General features: G+C 42.9%; 1 protein-coding gene across 47 annotated transcripts in view; it reads left to right on the forward strand.

The window, feature by feature from the left end:
* KIAA1217 (KIAA1217 ortholog) overlaps positions 1–15,957 on the forward strand; it is an 850,426-nt gene that overhangs the window by 762,440 nt on the left and 72,029 nt on the right. For 37 of the 47 annotated variants that reach the window (XM_054436086.2, XM_063669656.1, XM_063669658.1 and 34 more), the window contains one exon: positions 13,422–14,254. In XM_054436086.2, the coding sequence (XP_054292061.1) occupies positions 13,422–14,254 (833 nt within the window). Of the gene's footprint in view, positions 1–6,016; positions 6,042–6,690; positions 7,020–13,421; positions 14,255–15,957 lie in introns of those variants that run through there. The other 10 variants (XM_054436092.2, XM_063669675.1, XM_063669670.1 and 7 more) reach the window with 4 other exon arrangements.

The following is a 15,957-nucleotide window of genomic DNA, read 5'->3' on the forward strand; positions in this document are numbered from 1 at the left end:
CAGCTCTATAGAAAAAAAAATTTTTTTAGTTAGCTGGGCATGGTAGTGTGCACCTGTAATCCTACCTATTCAGGAGGCTGAGGTGGGAGGATCACTTGAACCAAGGAGTTCAAGGCTTCAGCGAGCTATGATCATACCACTGCACTACAACCTGAGTAACAGAATGAGACCCTGTCTCTTTAAAACTAAAAAAAGTGAAAAGAAAGAAAACAATGTTAACACGTGGACCAAAATGCTGGTTCCGGGATTCCCCATTTGTTGTTCTTCCCCCATCACCCTGCTGCGCCGACTGCGGAGAAACATACGTGGGGGCTTTCAGAGCCACTGGCCTGACCCCAAAACTAGCAGGTGTTCTCGTGTTCTCTGCCACAGACTCCAACTAAACCCAAGGAAAGCAGATGGGTTTTCAGAACTATACTCATTTAATTCATAAACCTGGAACCTCTCAGATTTTTTCATAACTAATGAAAACTGCGAAAGTACAAAATTTTCATTCCTAAGCCTATAAAATTGTATAACAAATGGCATCAATTCCTAGCCTTACACGCGAGAATTTCCCCAGCTCACACACTCAGTATACTTTGGATACCCATGGAACTTCTTTTATTTTTGAATAAAAGTTCACAGTGAAGTCGTTCACAGTGGAGCAGGCGGCTCCTCTGAACCCAGGAAGAACTGGCATGAGGGCTGTTTTAATCTGGGTCCCCATCATTGTTTTTTTCATGTTTATTTTGAGGAAAAATTGAACCTGGCAGATCTGTGAATTACTATCTTTTGGTGTTACCCTCTGGGACTATTCCCTCAGACAATCCTTTCTTCTCTTGACACATGGGCTGATGTTGTTTGGCTGAGGATCAAAATAATGGCACAACTAAAACACCTTTCATCAGAAGTCATCCATAACATACCCTTTAAAATTTGCTCCACAGACACAGCTCACCTTATGCTGTATGTTTTTTCTTTTGCTTGGTAATAGAACCTACACATATCCTACTGAGATCGATATGAACACAGCAGAATGCAGGCAATGGAATGTGTTTCCTGTAGAAGGGCTAAGACGGTAACCCAGGTCCACAGAGTTGGTTTCAGAAAAGCTATGATCAAAGAAGGAGGAGCAGTGAAGGGAGACATGAGACAGGCCTGAAGGGGTTAAACCTGCTAGGGAGCAATTGGTAGTAAGAAGCTGAGACCACATGAGGCCGTGAGAAAGGAGTTATTACAGAAACAGACATCCTGGGATTTGAGTAGCTCCATTGTGAGAAGACATTGACAGACCACAAATAAATGGACATATGGTTTCCAAGTTGACATCTGCCATTCCCCAATGTGTTTACCACCATTTTCTCTCATGGGCTCTGAAAACCATCTATCCTTTACACTGCAATTGTATAGTGTGAAATTCTACATACATCAACATCAATTCAGTGTTTAAGTTTAGGTATATCATATCATCAAACTAAAATATATATACATTTTAATTCTCATGCTGTAATCATTCTAAAGTTATATAACACTCTGCCTAGCTGTTTTCATATCTATCCTTTAAACTGCAGTTGTAGAACATAACATTCTTTTTTTGTTTTTGTTTTTGTTTTGTTTTGGTTCTTTTGGTGGTGGGGAGACAGAGTCTTGCTCTGTTGCCCAGGCTGGAGTACAGCGGCGTAATCTTGGCTCACTGCAGCCTCCACCTCCCAGGTTCAAGCAATTCTCCTGCCTCAGCCTCCCAGGTAGCTGGGATTACAGGTGTGTGCTACCATGCCTGGCTAGTTTTTGTACTTTTAGTAGAGATGGGGTTTCACCATGTTGGCCAGGCTGGTCTCAAACTCCTGGCCTCAGGTGATCCGCCCACCTCAGCTTCCCACAGTGCTGGGATTACAGGTGTGAACTACTGCACCCAGCTGTACAGCATAAAATTCTACACAGATCAACATCACCTCATTGTGTAAATTTGGGCATGTTATATCATCAAACTAAAATATATACAAATTTTAATTCTCACGTTGTTGTGATCATCCAAAGGTTATATAATGCTCTACCTAGCTATTTTTGCTCACGATATAATCAATTTGGTCAGTTTCTCCAGTGAAAAGAAAGAAGAGCATAGAGTGCAGCGATGGAGACCCTGTGCCTCTGTGGGCGGTGCATGCACCTCTGAGGGGCATGGTCCTGGGAATGTCACCCCGTAATAGAATTAGGTTTATAATGGTAAGGGATTTTAATCAGCTAAGGCTCAGATATTTTATTTCATAAGTAAATCCGGTACCTGGGACTGATGATGACTTTGTGCATGTGTCTGTGTGTACATATATGTATATGTATACTTATATATAACTTATGGTGATATCACTATAGTACTAAATGATGTATAATATAGATAGGTATATATAAGTATAATATATATAAGCATATATACTGATATATCTATTAGTTAAATATAACTAATATATAACTTACTCATTTTGAGGCAAGTAGATAAAACCTAATTGTAAGTCAAGAGAGGCTCTAAGTCATTAGAGCCGAAGCCCAGTGAGATGCCCCAGTGATTCTTTGCCCTTGCTGTGAAAATCTGGACCGGTGAATGGAGTGAGGTGCTTCTCAGACAGACTTGTTCATGTTTCACACCAAGGCCAGAAATCGAATAAGGAATCCATCAGTGATCACGCGTGGGCAGGCATGAGGAGCATCGTTCTTTGCAGAATAGCTCGCAGTGTCCTGAAGTGCACAGCAGGTCACACACAAACAACCGAGGAAGCTAGGGTTCTTGCTGCTTCACTGCTTAGCAGCTATGGGAAGCTGGGCAAGGTTCTTAATTCCCTGCACTTCTGGTACCCAACCATTCAAAAAGACATAGGACACCTGTCCTGTGTCTTTCACTGGGTCCTGGAGCCCATGAAATGTCACAATTGAGAGCTCTTTGTAAACTGCAAACTGCTATGTGATTATTGGAGTGTTTGTGGGTGGGGTATGGTGAGCACGGGGATTTAAAATCTCTTGTTAGAATATGAAGTGTCACAAGCAAATAAAGCAATATATCCTATATGGCAACATGTGGCTGACAAGTTAAATAGTAGTTTCAAGAACTGTCATAAAGAGAAACATTAAGGTGCTAAAAAGTTGTAGTTGGGTGCCGTAGATAACTTACTAGCATCCAATCTAGAAAACATTAAAAGGGAGCTGTGCGTAAAAGAACAAGGTCCGTCCAGGAAATGGGTGGATGTGCAGAGATGTAGATAAGAGAAGGAATTATTTGTACCATCTGTTGCAAGTGGTATAAAAAAGATATCATTTTACAAACTGTAACTATTTTTGGTACAAAAGGAGGTTGTCCTTGGCCTGGAGAACATGGGAGTAGCCCAGCAGAAGATTGAGTGTCAGTGAGAAGGACATTTTTCTTTTATCCATCCTACAGCACTGCACAGTTATTGATTGTGGCTTGGAAGCGAAATGATTTATTTAACATTACTTCTTTATTCTGTTCCAGATTGAGATCTTTAATCACTGTTGGACCCAGGACTGGTCAGCCAGACCTGGCCACTGGAGGGCTCAGTAGAGTTCCTGTGTCAAAAGATTTATAGAAATAACGCTCATCTTAAATATAGCCATAAGCTAACTGCTGACTGGACCATCTCTTTCCTGGGAATTAAATAATTTTGGCAGCAGTCTGTCTGTCTGTCTCATGTCTGGGAGACATTCCGTTTACAATCAAATGAAACAATAGGCTAACTAAAACCTTACAAATGGCAATCTTCCCAATTTTACCAATTCAAACAAGATGAATTGGAAATTTTTTCAACGTAATAATCCCTTCCCTTCCTAATATCATCTTCATATCTATAGGCACAGTTTAGATTTTCTTTGAGCAAATGTAATTTTTTTAAAGCCAATGAAGAAATGAACATGAAACGGAAAATAGGAATGAATATGTGTCACAATACTATTGGCCTTGCCAGAGCATAAAAATTACTTCCTGTTGAGGTAATCCTGAATATTTCCTAGCATGTCCATTCTTAACACTGACTCAGAAAGAATACATTGCTTCCACTTTGCTTTTAGGCCTAGTCAATGAAAGGAAGAGGGAAAATGAAGAGTAGGACACTTTATACGCTGCTGGGAAGAGTAACGTAGTAATGGCTGTAACGTCCCAAGGTAGAGGAGGCAGGGAAGGATCTGGTGAAGTAATCAAACCAAAGCGTGGGGGTGTTAGTGGTTGCACACACTCATACGGAACCAAACTTTGTGGTGAGTTAGCCTGAAAGATCCCTTCTCTGGAGAATGTGCCTTCCACTGAGATGAAGCCACTGGGTCCTAGATGGCACCAGGATATTGTTTAGGAAATTGGCTTGTCTGGTTCATTAGCAGGTACTCTGGGGCCTTTGGAGATTGAACTCCACCTCTCTTGGGTGAGCTCGGCGCTTGCTAAAGAGCATTTAACTCATCCTGATTCACCGCAGGATTGGGCTGGCTTTCAAACTCCTGACAGTGAATTACTGCTCTGGTAATGACGAATCCATGCATGCATGCTACAGACAGTGCCCTGGAGTATTTTGAAAGTGAAAGGAAATTGCTGTGAACCTGGCAGGAAGGAAGGGAAGGGAGAGGTAAACTAGACTTCTTCTCGCATTGAACCGACCGACTCTCATTGTAACAGGGTCAGCAGAAGCCACCTCTCTCTAGTGTAATGGACATGGTTTCTTGTGGTTTTTTGTTTTGTTGCTTTTTTTTTTTTTTTTTTGGAGACAGAATCTCACTCTGTCACCCAGGCTGGAGCACAGTGGTGTGATCTTGGCTCACTGTAGCCTCTCAACTTCTCAGGCTCAAGCGATCCTCCCACCTCAGCCTCCCAAGTGGCTGGGAACACAGGCATGCACTAGCATGCCCAGCTTTTACTTTTTGTACAGACTGGGCCTCCCTATGTTGCCCAAGCTGGTCTCAAACTCCTGGGCTCAGGGGATCCTCCTGCTTCCACATCCCAAAGTGCTAGGATTACAAGCATGAGCCACACAGCACCTAGCCCATAGCAGATATGGGATAACATGTTGAACATGGCATGACTTGCTTAGCCAAGCAGCAGAGAGACAGAGAGAGTTCACTGCTTTGTTTCCTGGGGGACAGCCTGGCCCCAGACCCTTCACATACAGTCACTGGAACAAGCAACCCTGCCCATAATAAGCAGGTAAGGAAGAATTATAAGAGCCATGTCTGTTAGCACATCTCACGCCATAAGACAGGGTCTTTGGAGGATGTGATGGGGCGGCATCGTGGCCTAATGAGACAAGGGGGACCACCCCTCCATCCCCCTTCCTGGAAAGTACGTGCTTGACTGAAGACACAAAACCTGCCTAATGTATACCAGATTCATCAGAAGCTGATAGTGTGTGCCTCCCATACTCTGGTGAGAAATAACAAACCCTTGCTGATTAGATTAAACAATCAAAACAAGAGCTTCCACATTCCTTCTACTGTTTTCCGACCTCTTAGGTGGCATCTGTTACAACCACTTCATCCAAATATTGTTCCTAGTGAGACATCTTAGGAGGGTGGCAATGTCACGTGCTCCATTTGCCCCCTTCTTTAATAACCACAAAGTGATTTCATGGCAGTAAACAGTTTTTTTAGAAAGCCTGCAAAGGACTGGATTTGAACTTGAAAGACGTCATGGAATTCTTTTGGTCAGCAAGAACAACCTCTAAAAGCCTTAAAATGTTTTAAAAATGCACAGGCTGCCCAGAGCGTGGTAGTTGGGTGTGGCGTGAAGCCAGTGGGGCTTCCAGCCCAGTGAGTGGAGTTCCTTGTCACCGTATTCCCACTTGGATAGCTTTCGGTTCCACCCAGTCCCCAAGGGCTCAGAAAACATGATGGTAATCAGAGCCTGCCTGTGAGCGCAGGAGATGCTTCCTTTCTCCCCCACCTTTTGCTAGCAATGCATTAATGCCCGTCCTCTGCTGAGAGCTGCACAAGTCACTTCGTGTTGTGGACACGCACCGTCTTGTACCTGTTCCCCTGGAAGATACCAGCTGTGCTGACAGCGGTTGTAGCCAGAGGTCTCTGGGGATTGCCTACCTTCTCGTCCTTCATCTTGTTTAGGGTGGGGCAGAAGGGCTCTGGTTTCCTTTCCAGAATCCCCTCTGCACAGCCATGGTTTGCCCTCTCTATCTTTCCTTCTCGTTTCAGATGTATTTTCCAGGGTGATTGCAGTTCCTTGCCCGGCGCTATGTAGGACTGATTAATGGCTGCTACTCAAAGTTCAGCATGGTAAAACAGGGCTGGTTAATTAATAGACAGCCTCCTTATCTCCCTCATGTTTTCCTTCTGGTGTTAAACCAGGGGAAGAGGCTTACATTTCCTTCAGCTGCCAATTCCCAGACTTCAAAAGTCTGGCAGCAAAGTGGGTGTTGGGTGCTGGTCTAGGTTTTTGCAGTAGCACCTTTAAATCAACAGAAAACTGATCTGAAAGTTGGCTTCTCTGGATTGAGTATGTTGGGTTTTTTGACAGTTTCATTTCTCGGTGGCTGGTTGTTTGCCCTTTTTAATGATCCTGTTTGCCTTCAGTGAAACATATTTTGTAATATTTCCTTTGCTGTTAACCCGTTTACCTAGGCCGTTTAAAGTTCCTTCATTGGTGTTTTCCCTGTAAGCGATTGTTGAAGGACTGAGTCACCCGTGAGGTAGCCTGTGGTTGGATGTGGGCTGAGGTTATTCGGTGACTAATTTCCAAGGGGAGGAGAAATTGACTTATCACGGGGAAGGTTACTTTTTATCCATGCCAGTGTCAGCTTCTCTCCGAAAACTGGGTAATACAAATGGTCTTTATTGGTAGTGAACACTCGAGCTGAGAAACATTTTAGGATCTTTGTGTCTTTTGTGATGATTTTGTTTCTGAAGAGGAAGCTGTCTAAAATATTCAAGTGTGGAACCAAGGATTTAGATGAAGCCAGCAAACAAAGGAATCATGTAATCAGGACCTGAGCGAATGTGCTTACTCACGGCGTTAGTTACACAGGTGATTTCCTTAAGAAAAAGTAAGTGGCTTTAATTCTTTGAGGGTGAAAGAGTATCATAAGATTCCTTTTCAGTTTTCTCTGCTTACTTCATTGTGTGGTCTGATTGAGTGGTATGTGTACAAATTCTAGACTTGGAAGGGTGGGGTTTGAAATACAACAAACTCTACATAATATTCCTATTCCACAAGCAATGTATATATATATATAAATGCTCCACAGGCATGATTACATGAGGCAGTTTCCCAAGATGATTTTAAACAAATATTTTTTATACTAGGTTTTTTTTTTCTGGAAACAATTTTAATATGTTGTTTCTTATCTTACCTTCAAGAAACTTCTGAATGAGTGATATTGGATTTGACTTATGATTCGTTTGGGAAATAAAATACAGCTACATGTAAGAATTTCTAACTCAGACTTCAGATCTTAATTTGAATTGCCCCAGATATTTTCTGGTGTTTCAGAAGTATGGTGTAAACAGCATTTTGATCCATGTGCAGTCTGTGGGCAGGGACACCTGCCTCTCAGCCTGCTATTATGATGAGGCTCTTGAAGAAACTACCCTCTTTCTAAGAACTGGAAGACCTCAAATAATGAAGAGACAATAGAGGTTTGGGCAGTAATGGAAAGAAGAAAAGACAGTGCCTAACCAAGCAGATGAATGAGGTAGAACAGTCTTGTTCATACATTGCCATTATATCTAGTGCAGATGAATGAACATTTTCTGTGTCTGGGCTTAGGTGCAGGCAAATAGTTATCTGTGTTGTATTCAGATAAGGGGTTAGAAGAACCTTTATTTTTCTGTGTCAGTCATCTCTTTCTTGCTATAAAATGAAATTGTTTAAAGCTTACATTATGACATTAGTGTTGAAATTCTGTGGGGAAAAAGTGTCAATGGTACAACATAGCTAGCTACTTAAACTCACTAAGGGAAAAGAGATGATAAGATTAGTAGCATCAGAGAGATCATAGTTGGATAAGGGACTGGGATATATTAATGTGAATGGCAACTCGTGTGTGTGTATGTGTGTGTGTGTGTGTGTGTGTGTGTGTGTGTTGCTTATTTATTTTCTTTGTAAGTTTAGTGTAATTTTCTCCCACAAGGTCTGACTTTGAATACCAGCACAGGAAAAACCCAGTATGTATTTAATGCCATGTCTTTACTCATTAGCCAAATAACAGTTAAAAACCAAAACAAAATAAATCTGTGTTGCTGACAGATTCTAGGAAGATCTCTCCTTAGTAAGAACACCCGCATCAAAGGCTGGGTTTGTTTTAAATTGTGAATTATACAATCTTAACAATCATGCTGCTTCAGTCTATCAGATTCTGGAGTCTCTAAATTCTACTTTTTATTGCAAGTGTGACCTTGGAAATCACACTGAAGACTTGAAAACATCCCTCCAGTGATGTCCCCTTACCTTCCCCCACATCCTAAGAGCAAGTTGCCTTAGGTTGTCTTTTTTGGTAGGATTCCCAAGTTGTCTGATCATAAGGGTTCATTCTAGTTGTGGTTTTAAAACAAATTTTTCCCACTCTGTATTGGGATCATTGTGTCATTTTTCTTCTTGGGCTCTATTTAGAACCGAGGATGAAATACATGATCCTGGTTCTTTTTAAAACTCCGTCTTGGAAAGTCAGTCATAGCTTGGCAAACCAACGTAAGAAATCTGCCAAGACTTCCAACGTCTAACTCACCTGTGTTGATAGAGACATTCAACCTCAGATTACCAATTCTGTCATAACTGAATGTTTGTATTCAGCGCCACTGTGGATAACTCAGGTTGACGGTGACTCGGTGACCCTTTTGGATGATGGCAAGATTATTTTGAAGTGGACAGGGCAGGGAAGACACACAGGATTAGCTCCAGATCCAGGATGCTGACTGTTCATGGCAAGCATCCATCCTCATTGGCTGAGGTCCCATTCTGATTGATTGGTGTCCATGCCATACTGGATATTAGCTGTAAAATATTTTGACTATCACCAGCGTTTCCCACATGAATTCCCAATACAATGTATCAGAATTACTTTTAGTTAGTTGTTATATTTCTTTCTAATCTCATCTACACATACCACTAGAAAATCTATTGAGATATTCTAGTTAGATCTTTAAATGTTTCATTTTAAAGGTTATTTATATATCTCCTAACCATTTTTTGCATGTCACCAAGCATGTTTTTAAAATACCTATGTAAATACCTTTGCTGTTTTCAAAGAAATGTACTCAACTTTTTATGAATTTAAATACATTTCACATTTTCTTTTTACTAATATTCTTTATCCTTCTGGACAGTTCTATACTCCCTAGAATATTTTATTTTATTTTATTTCACTTTATTTTATTTGAGACAGAGAGTCTTACTGTGCTGCCCAGGTTGGAGTACCGTGGTGTATTCTTGGCTCACTGCAACCTCCGCCTCCCAGGCTCAAGCAATTCTTGTGCCTCAGCCTCCTGAGTAGCTGGATTACAGGCACATGCACCACGCCTGGCTAATTTTTGTATTTTTTTATAGAGACAGGGTTTTGCCATGTTGCCCAAGCTGGTCTCAAACTCCTGGCCTCAAGTGATCCGCCCACCTCAGCCTCCCAAAATGTTGGGATTACGGGCGTGAACCAATGCACCCAGCCCCTAGAATCTTAATGTCCCTTTTTACACTCCTGCCAAAAAGAGGAAAGCTTCTGCTGGTTAATTGGGATCATAGTCCCCCAGATCAAGATGTATTCTGAAGGTGGCGAAGGAAGGAAAAGAGAACAGGGAATAGTGACTGACCTAGTTAGGACTGTTGTTCATACCAAGAGGATTCTAGATATTATACTGATTGATTGATTGATTGAGACAGAGTCTCACTTTGTCACAGTGGTATTATCTCGGCTCACTGCAACCTCCACCTCCTGGGTTCAAGCAATTCTCCTGCCTCAGCCTCCCGAGTAGCTAGGACTACAGGTGCATGCCACCATGCCCAGCTAATTTTCATATTATTAGTAGAGAGGGGGGTTTGCCATGTTGGCCAGGCTGGTCTCGAACTCCTGACCTCAAGTGATCCGCCTGCCTCGGCCTCCCAAAGTGCTGGGATTACAGGCCTGAGCCACTGTGCCCAGGCAGTTCTACATATTTTAAATATTTTTCTGGAATTAATAACAATAATGACAACAGTACCTACCATTTGTTGTATGTGATTTGCTTTGGACACTGTGTAATGCTTTATAAACAGTGGCATATTTGAGTCGATGTGATGAATTTATCTCGGTTTGTTTTGGTTGGTTATTGCATTGTGTAATCTGATTATGTGGGGAATTTGCCCACATATCCGCTGCTCACTGAGCCAGTCCCTCCTGTATTTTATGACCTGTGAAGCCCTTTACTGCTTCCTGCTGAGCCATACTTTGCTTTTTATTGAGCCCTGAATTGTGAAGGCAGAGTGAGAGAGGTATTTATAGAGGATCCGTGTCGCTCTCCTGCAAAACCTGTGTCACGCGGTTGCCCAGCCTCCCTGAAATGAGCATCAATCAGGTGTATTATCACGCAGTGACCTTGGGACTGTCCCTTCTGGTCTAAAGCACTGAGCACCTGAGTCATGAGGGTGTCCAGTGAGCAGGGAGGACCTCATGGGCTGGAGCATCAGGGCAGGGGCCCTGCAGAACAGACGTACTTGGAGCCTGACCTCGAACCTTCGTATGGATCCCCAAGAACTAGCACATGGGGAGAGAGACCCTGGGGTGAGCACAGCATCAGGATATCACAAGTTAGGTTTAGAGAAGGGAGAACATTAGCCTATCATAGTGGGAGCTCTGTGTGTGAGTCTTGGGAGGGGAGTAGGGAGGAAGTGGAGATAAAATTGTAATTGTGAGGGAGGAGCCTGCATACTCCAGGGGGCCCAGAAATAGCCCCTATAGGAGCCAAGAGGCCAATTATGCGGTGCCCAGGTCATGTATTCAAAAAGGGCTCCATTTTGTTACTACATATTCACACCTTATTTGTACTTCTCATTGGTCACTTTCATTATGAAATCCACTTGTCTGTGTAAAACTCGCAGGGCAGGGATTCTACACCACTGGATCCTTCCAGGAACAAGATAAGGAAGCCGTGGGGTCCCACTGGTTGTTGCTGCATTCTCATCTACGAAGTTTAAGAAAGAAGGTGCCCTCTCCATGGTGCTTGGGAGCTTCCATGGAACTTGGGGGCTTGTTTAGAACTGTATCCTAGAATAACTCCAGGCACTTACCAAGTTCTTGGTAAATACTCTTTGCTACATGCAGTGAATTTTTATGATAAAGAAGCAGTTAGTTTGCATCCTGTGCATTAGGCTCTGTTTCATTTTCAACCTTCTTCTGGTGCCTCTACTATCCCTACTCTCTTCCACATCACCCACATCGTGGGGTCTCTTGGCTGCTCATCTTGGTTCGAGCCCCCACCTCTCTCCTCAGTGCCCTACCTCATCCACCCTCCAACCATTTATACCCTTCTTGTCTGTCACATCTCCTAGAAGTCAGGATAGGCACTGTGGGCTCCTGTGACCTCACCAATAGAACTTGAAGAATGGACGGAGCCTGTCTCTCCTTCCCTCAGTTATTTGGAGAATCTCAGTGCGCATTTCCCCATTGCACCTTGACTAAAGCAAAAATATATGAAATCATCATATCCTGAATTAGTTTGTATTTTTTATTCTACTCCATTGCTAAACACAGTAGCATAGTTGCAAATTACAGTTGACCATTGAAAAAGGTGGGAGTTAGGGATGCTAACCACCCCCACACAGTAAAAAAAGAATCTGTGTAGAGGCCAGGCACAGTAGCTCTTGCCTATAATCCCAGCACTGTGGGAGGCTGAGGCAGGCAGATCACTTGAGGTCAGGAGTTCGAGACCAGCCCGGCCAACATGGTGAAACCTGGTCTCTACTAAAAGTACAAAAATTGGTTGGGCGTGGTGGCCCACGCCTGTAATCCCAGCTATTTGGGAGGCTGAGGTAGGAGAATCACTTGAACCCAGGAGGTGGAGATTGCAGTGAGTGAGCTGAGATTGTGCCACTGCAATCCAGCCTGGGAGACAGAGTGAGACTCCATCTCAAAAAAAAAAAAAACAAAACAAAACAAAACAAAAAAACTGTGTAGAACTTTTACCTCCCCGCAAACTTAACTACTCACAGCCTACTGTTGACCAGAACACTTACAGATGACATGAATAGTCGATTAATGCATAGTTTGAATGTTATATATATTATCTACTGTATTCACATAATCAAGTAAGCTAGAGAAAAGCAAATGTTCTTAAGTAAACCATAAGGAAGAAAAAAATCTGTTTCCTATTTATTAAGTGGAAGTGGATCATCATAAAGATCTTCATCCTCATCAACTTCATGTTGAATAGGTAAGAAGGAGGAAGAGAAGGGCTTGGCCTTGCTCTCTCAGGAGTGGCAGGGGAGGAAGGATATCTGTGTATAAGTCAACCCGCACAGTTCAAAGCTGTGTTCTTCAAGGGTCCACTGCCATTGTACTCTTATTGCTTAATTATTTCCTTCCAGTCTCTCCATGCTGATTTCTCATAGGCTCAAATGAAGAGTTGGTGAATGAATGAAACTTCCCTTCCAGGTTTTCCCCTATGCATCTCCTTTCCCTCTGCTCATCTCCCTAGACTGTATCCACTTTGAAAGATGGGAAACATGGTTACTATTTCCCAGGGCTAACAGTAGAAAAATGTGCTCAGGACAACTTTTAGAAGACTCAGCGTTAGCATTATTGATACACTAGACCTGCATTTATTAAGCAGCGTCTCTAAGAAGCTGTGACATTAAAATTTGAGCCACCACACTATTTTTTCCTGAAATCCCACAAAATTGCACTCTCCATCAGGTGTATTTATTTCTTGTGGTTGCTGTAACAAGTTACCATAAATTTAGTGGCTTAAAACGCCATAATTTTTTTAAACACCATAGGTGTATCATTTTACTTTTATGGAGATCAGAAGTCCCAAGTGGATTTTACACATCGGTATCAATGTGTCAGCAGGGTCACCCTCCCTCTGGAGACTCCAGAGCGGGATCCATTTCCTCACCTTTTCCAGCTTCTAGCAGCTGTCCACATTCCTTGGCTCATGGCCCCTTCTCATAGCACCTTCCAAACTCTTCTAACTCTACCTCCATCATCACAGATCTCCCCTGATGCTGATTTCCCTGCCTGCCTCCTCCACGTATAAAGACACTTGTGATTGCCTTGAGTCCACCAGGATAAAGATCTCCCATCTCACCATCCTTACCTTCACCCCATCTGCAAAGTCTCTTTTGCCATGTAAGGAAACATATTCACAGATTCCAGGATGAGGGTGTGTACATCTTGCAGGGGAAGCCACACGGTTACACACTGAGACTTCTCTTGAAACACAAATATCAAAGTCAACTTTCTAATCCCTTGTTTTCTTTTCAGATGCAGAGGGAACTCGTTTATGCAAGAGGAGATGGCCCTGGGGCCTCTCGCCCTGGATCTACTGCTCATCCACCCCATGCGATTCCAAATTCCCCACCGTCTACTCCGGTGCCCCATTCCATGCCCCCCTCCCCATCCAGAATTCCTTATGGGGGCACCCGCTCCATGGTTGTTCCTGGCAATGCCACCATCCCCAGGGACAGAATCTCCAGCCTGCCAGTCTCCAGACCCATCTCTCCAAGCCCAAGCGCCATTTTAGAAAGAAGAGATGTCAAGCCGGACGAAGACATGAGTGGCAAAAACATTGCAATGTACAGAAATGAGGGCTTCTATGCTGATCCTTACCTTTATCACGAGGGACGGATGAGCATAGCCTCGTCCCATGGTGGACACCCACTGGATGTCCCTGACCACATCATTGCATATCACCGCACCGCCATCCGGTCAGCGAGTGCTTATTGTAACCCCTCGATGCAAGCGGAAATGCATATGGAGCAATCGCTGTACAGACAGAAATCAAGGAAATATCCAGATAGCCATTTGCCTACACTGGGCTCCAAAACACCCCCTGCCTCTCCTCACAGAGTCAGTGACCTGAGGATGATAGACATGCACGCTCACTATAATGCCCACGGGCCCCCTCACACCATGCAGCCAGACCGGGCCTCGCCGAGCCGCCAGGCCTTTAAAAAGGAGCCAGGCACCTTGGTGTATATAGAAAAGCCACGGAGCGCTGCAGGATTATCCAGCCTTGTGGACCTCGGCCCTCCTCTAATGGAGAAGCAAGTTTTTGCTTACAGCACGGCGACAATACCCAAAGACAGAGAGACCAGGTAAGGTGCAGTGAGGGTGACCGAGGGTGGTACCTGGGCCCATGTGTCACTGTGGGCAGCTCTACAGGGGCCAAAACCAACAGAATAAATGTCTGAGCACCCATCTCTGCAGCATGCCCTGTGGATGCTGCAGGAGTCACAGAGTGGTATCAAAGCCACCATTGTCTGCAAATAGTTCCTAAATTGGCAGGGGTTACAGCCATTAAGCCATGTTCCAGAAGACAGGTGCAGCAACAATAGTAATCAGTCCCTTCTGCCTCTGGAGCATGGATCTAACAGCATTATCATTTGTATAAATCTGAATAATTTGGAAGAAAATTGTCATTAGCAGAAGCCAGATGAAAAGATCAAAAGGTCATAATAATTGATCTGCCACTGCTGAAAATAAGGAGTGAGTGGTTTCGGTTTTAACTGTTGGAAATGGCAGTTTGTGTTTTTCCTTGTGGAATACAATTTTGTTTTCTCATCTGGTTGTGGGAAGTGGAAATAATGTGTCTGTTTTCTAGGAGGATAAAAATCTGAATTTGCATGAAAATAGAATGGCTTAGATTTAATATTTATCTAGGAGTGGCGCTGAAATCAGCAAAATTTTTCCAGGGAAAGACTCTCTGGGGACTTGAATTTCTTTTTAAATAGACATATTTTATAATTTACCAATTCAGAAGCTTCCTACGCTATCTTGAAAACCTTCCAAAGTTCATATAGTAATAGAAAAGCTAATTTTGATAAAAGGAATTTCTCTAGCCTGAATTGGTTGAAACAAGTCAACATAATAATCATAAAAATATAGCCAAAGAAATTGAGTCCAAAGGAGGTTTAAGCATGCTGCTACCTATTGTTATATATGAATCAAGGGATATGAAAAATAAGATGTCCAGGCCAAGTGCCGTGGCTTATGCCTGTAATCCCAGCACTTTGGGAGGCTGAGGCAGGTGGATCACCTGAGCTCAGGAGTTCTAGACAAGCCTGGCCAACATGGTGAAACCCCATCTCTATTAAAAATACAAAAACTAGTCAGGTGTGGTGGCAGGCGCCTGTAATCTCAGCTACTCGGGAGGCTGAGGCAGGAGAATCGCTTGAACCTGGGAGGTGGAGGTTGCAGTGAGCCAAGATCGCACCATCACACTCCAGCCTGGGGGACAAGAGCGAGACTTCGTCTCAAAAAGAAAAAAGAAAAATAAAGTGTCTAGATATTCAGTTATTCAATATCTTATTAGAACCACTGCTTCTCACTAAAAAATGTTAATATCACTTACTATTATATACCATATAAAAAGAGGACCAAAATTGTGAATGGAATGTGACCTGTCTACCTCACTATTTTCACACACAAGTCAGAAAGCCCTGAAGTCCTCTTTAGCACAGTTTTATTATGAAAGGGCAATCCCTTCTTACTTGTTCAGTTACAGGGAATATCATAGCAGAAAGATTTCAGGAGATGGAAAGAGAAAGAACATGAAAGCTTTGGGATCATTAATGAAACAAAAGTTCTAACTCTCTCATGTAGCTAGAATAACAACAACAGTAAATGGCTTGATGATGCAGGACTAAGAAAAAATAAGGATTGGAAAATAGTATTCATTCTCTCCTTTCCAAAGTCCTCATTAAGTGAAATTCTAAGCATCAAAGAAAGGGACTCTTCCCATCACTGCAGACAGCTAAGGAGTGAGTATAGGATAAACACTCATAGTGGTTCATGGGAA

The sequence above is a fragment of the Pongo pygmaeus genome, chromosome 8 (assembly GCF_028885625.2).
Source record: "Pongo pygmaeus isolate AG05252 chromosome 8, NHGRI_mPonPyg2-v2.0_pri, whole genome shotgun sequence".
Taxonomy (NCBI): Eukaryota; Metazoa; Chordata; class Mammalia; order Primates; family Hominidae; genus Pongo; species Pongo pygmaeus.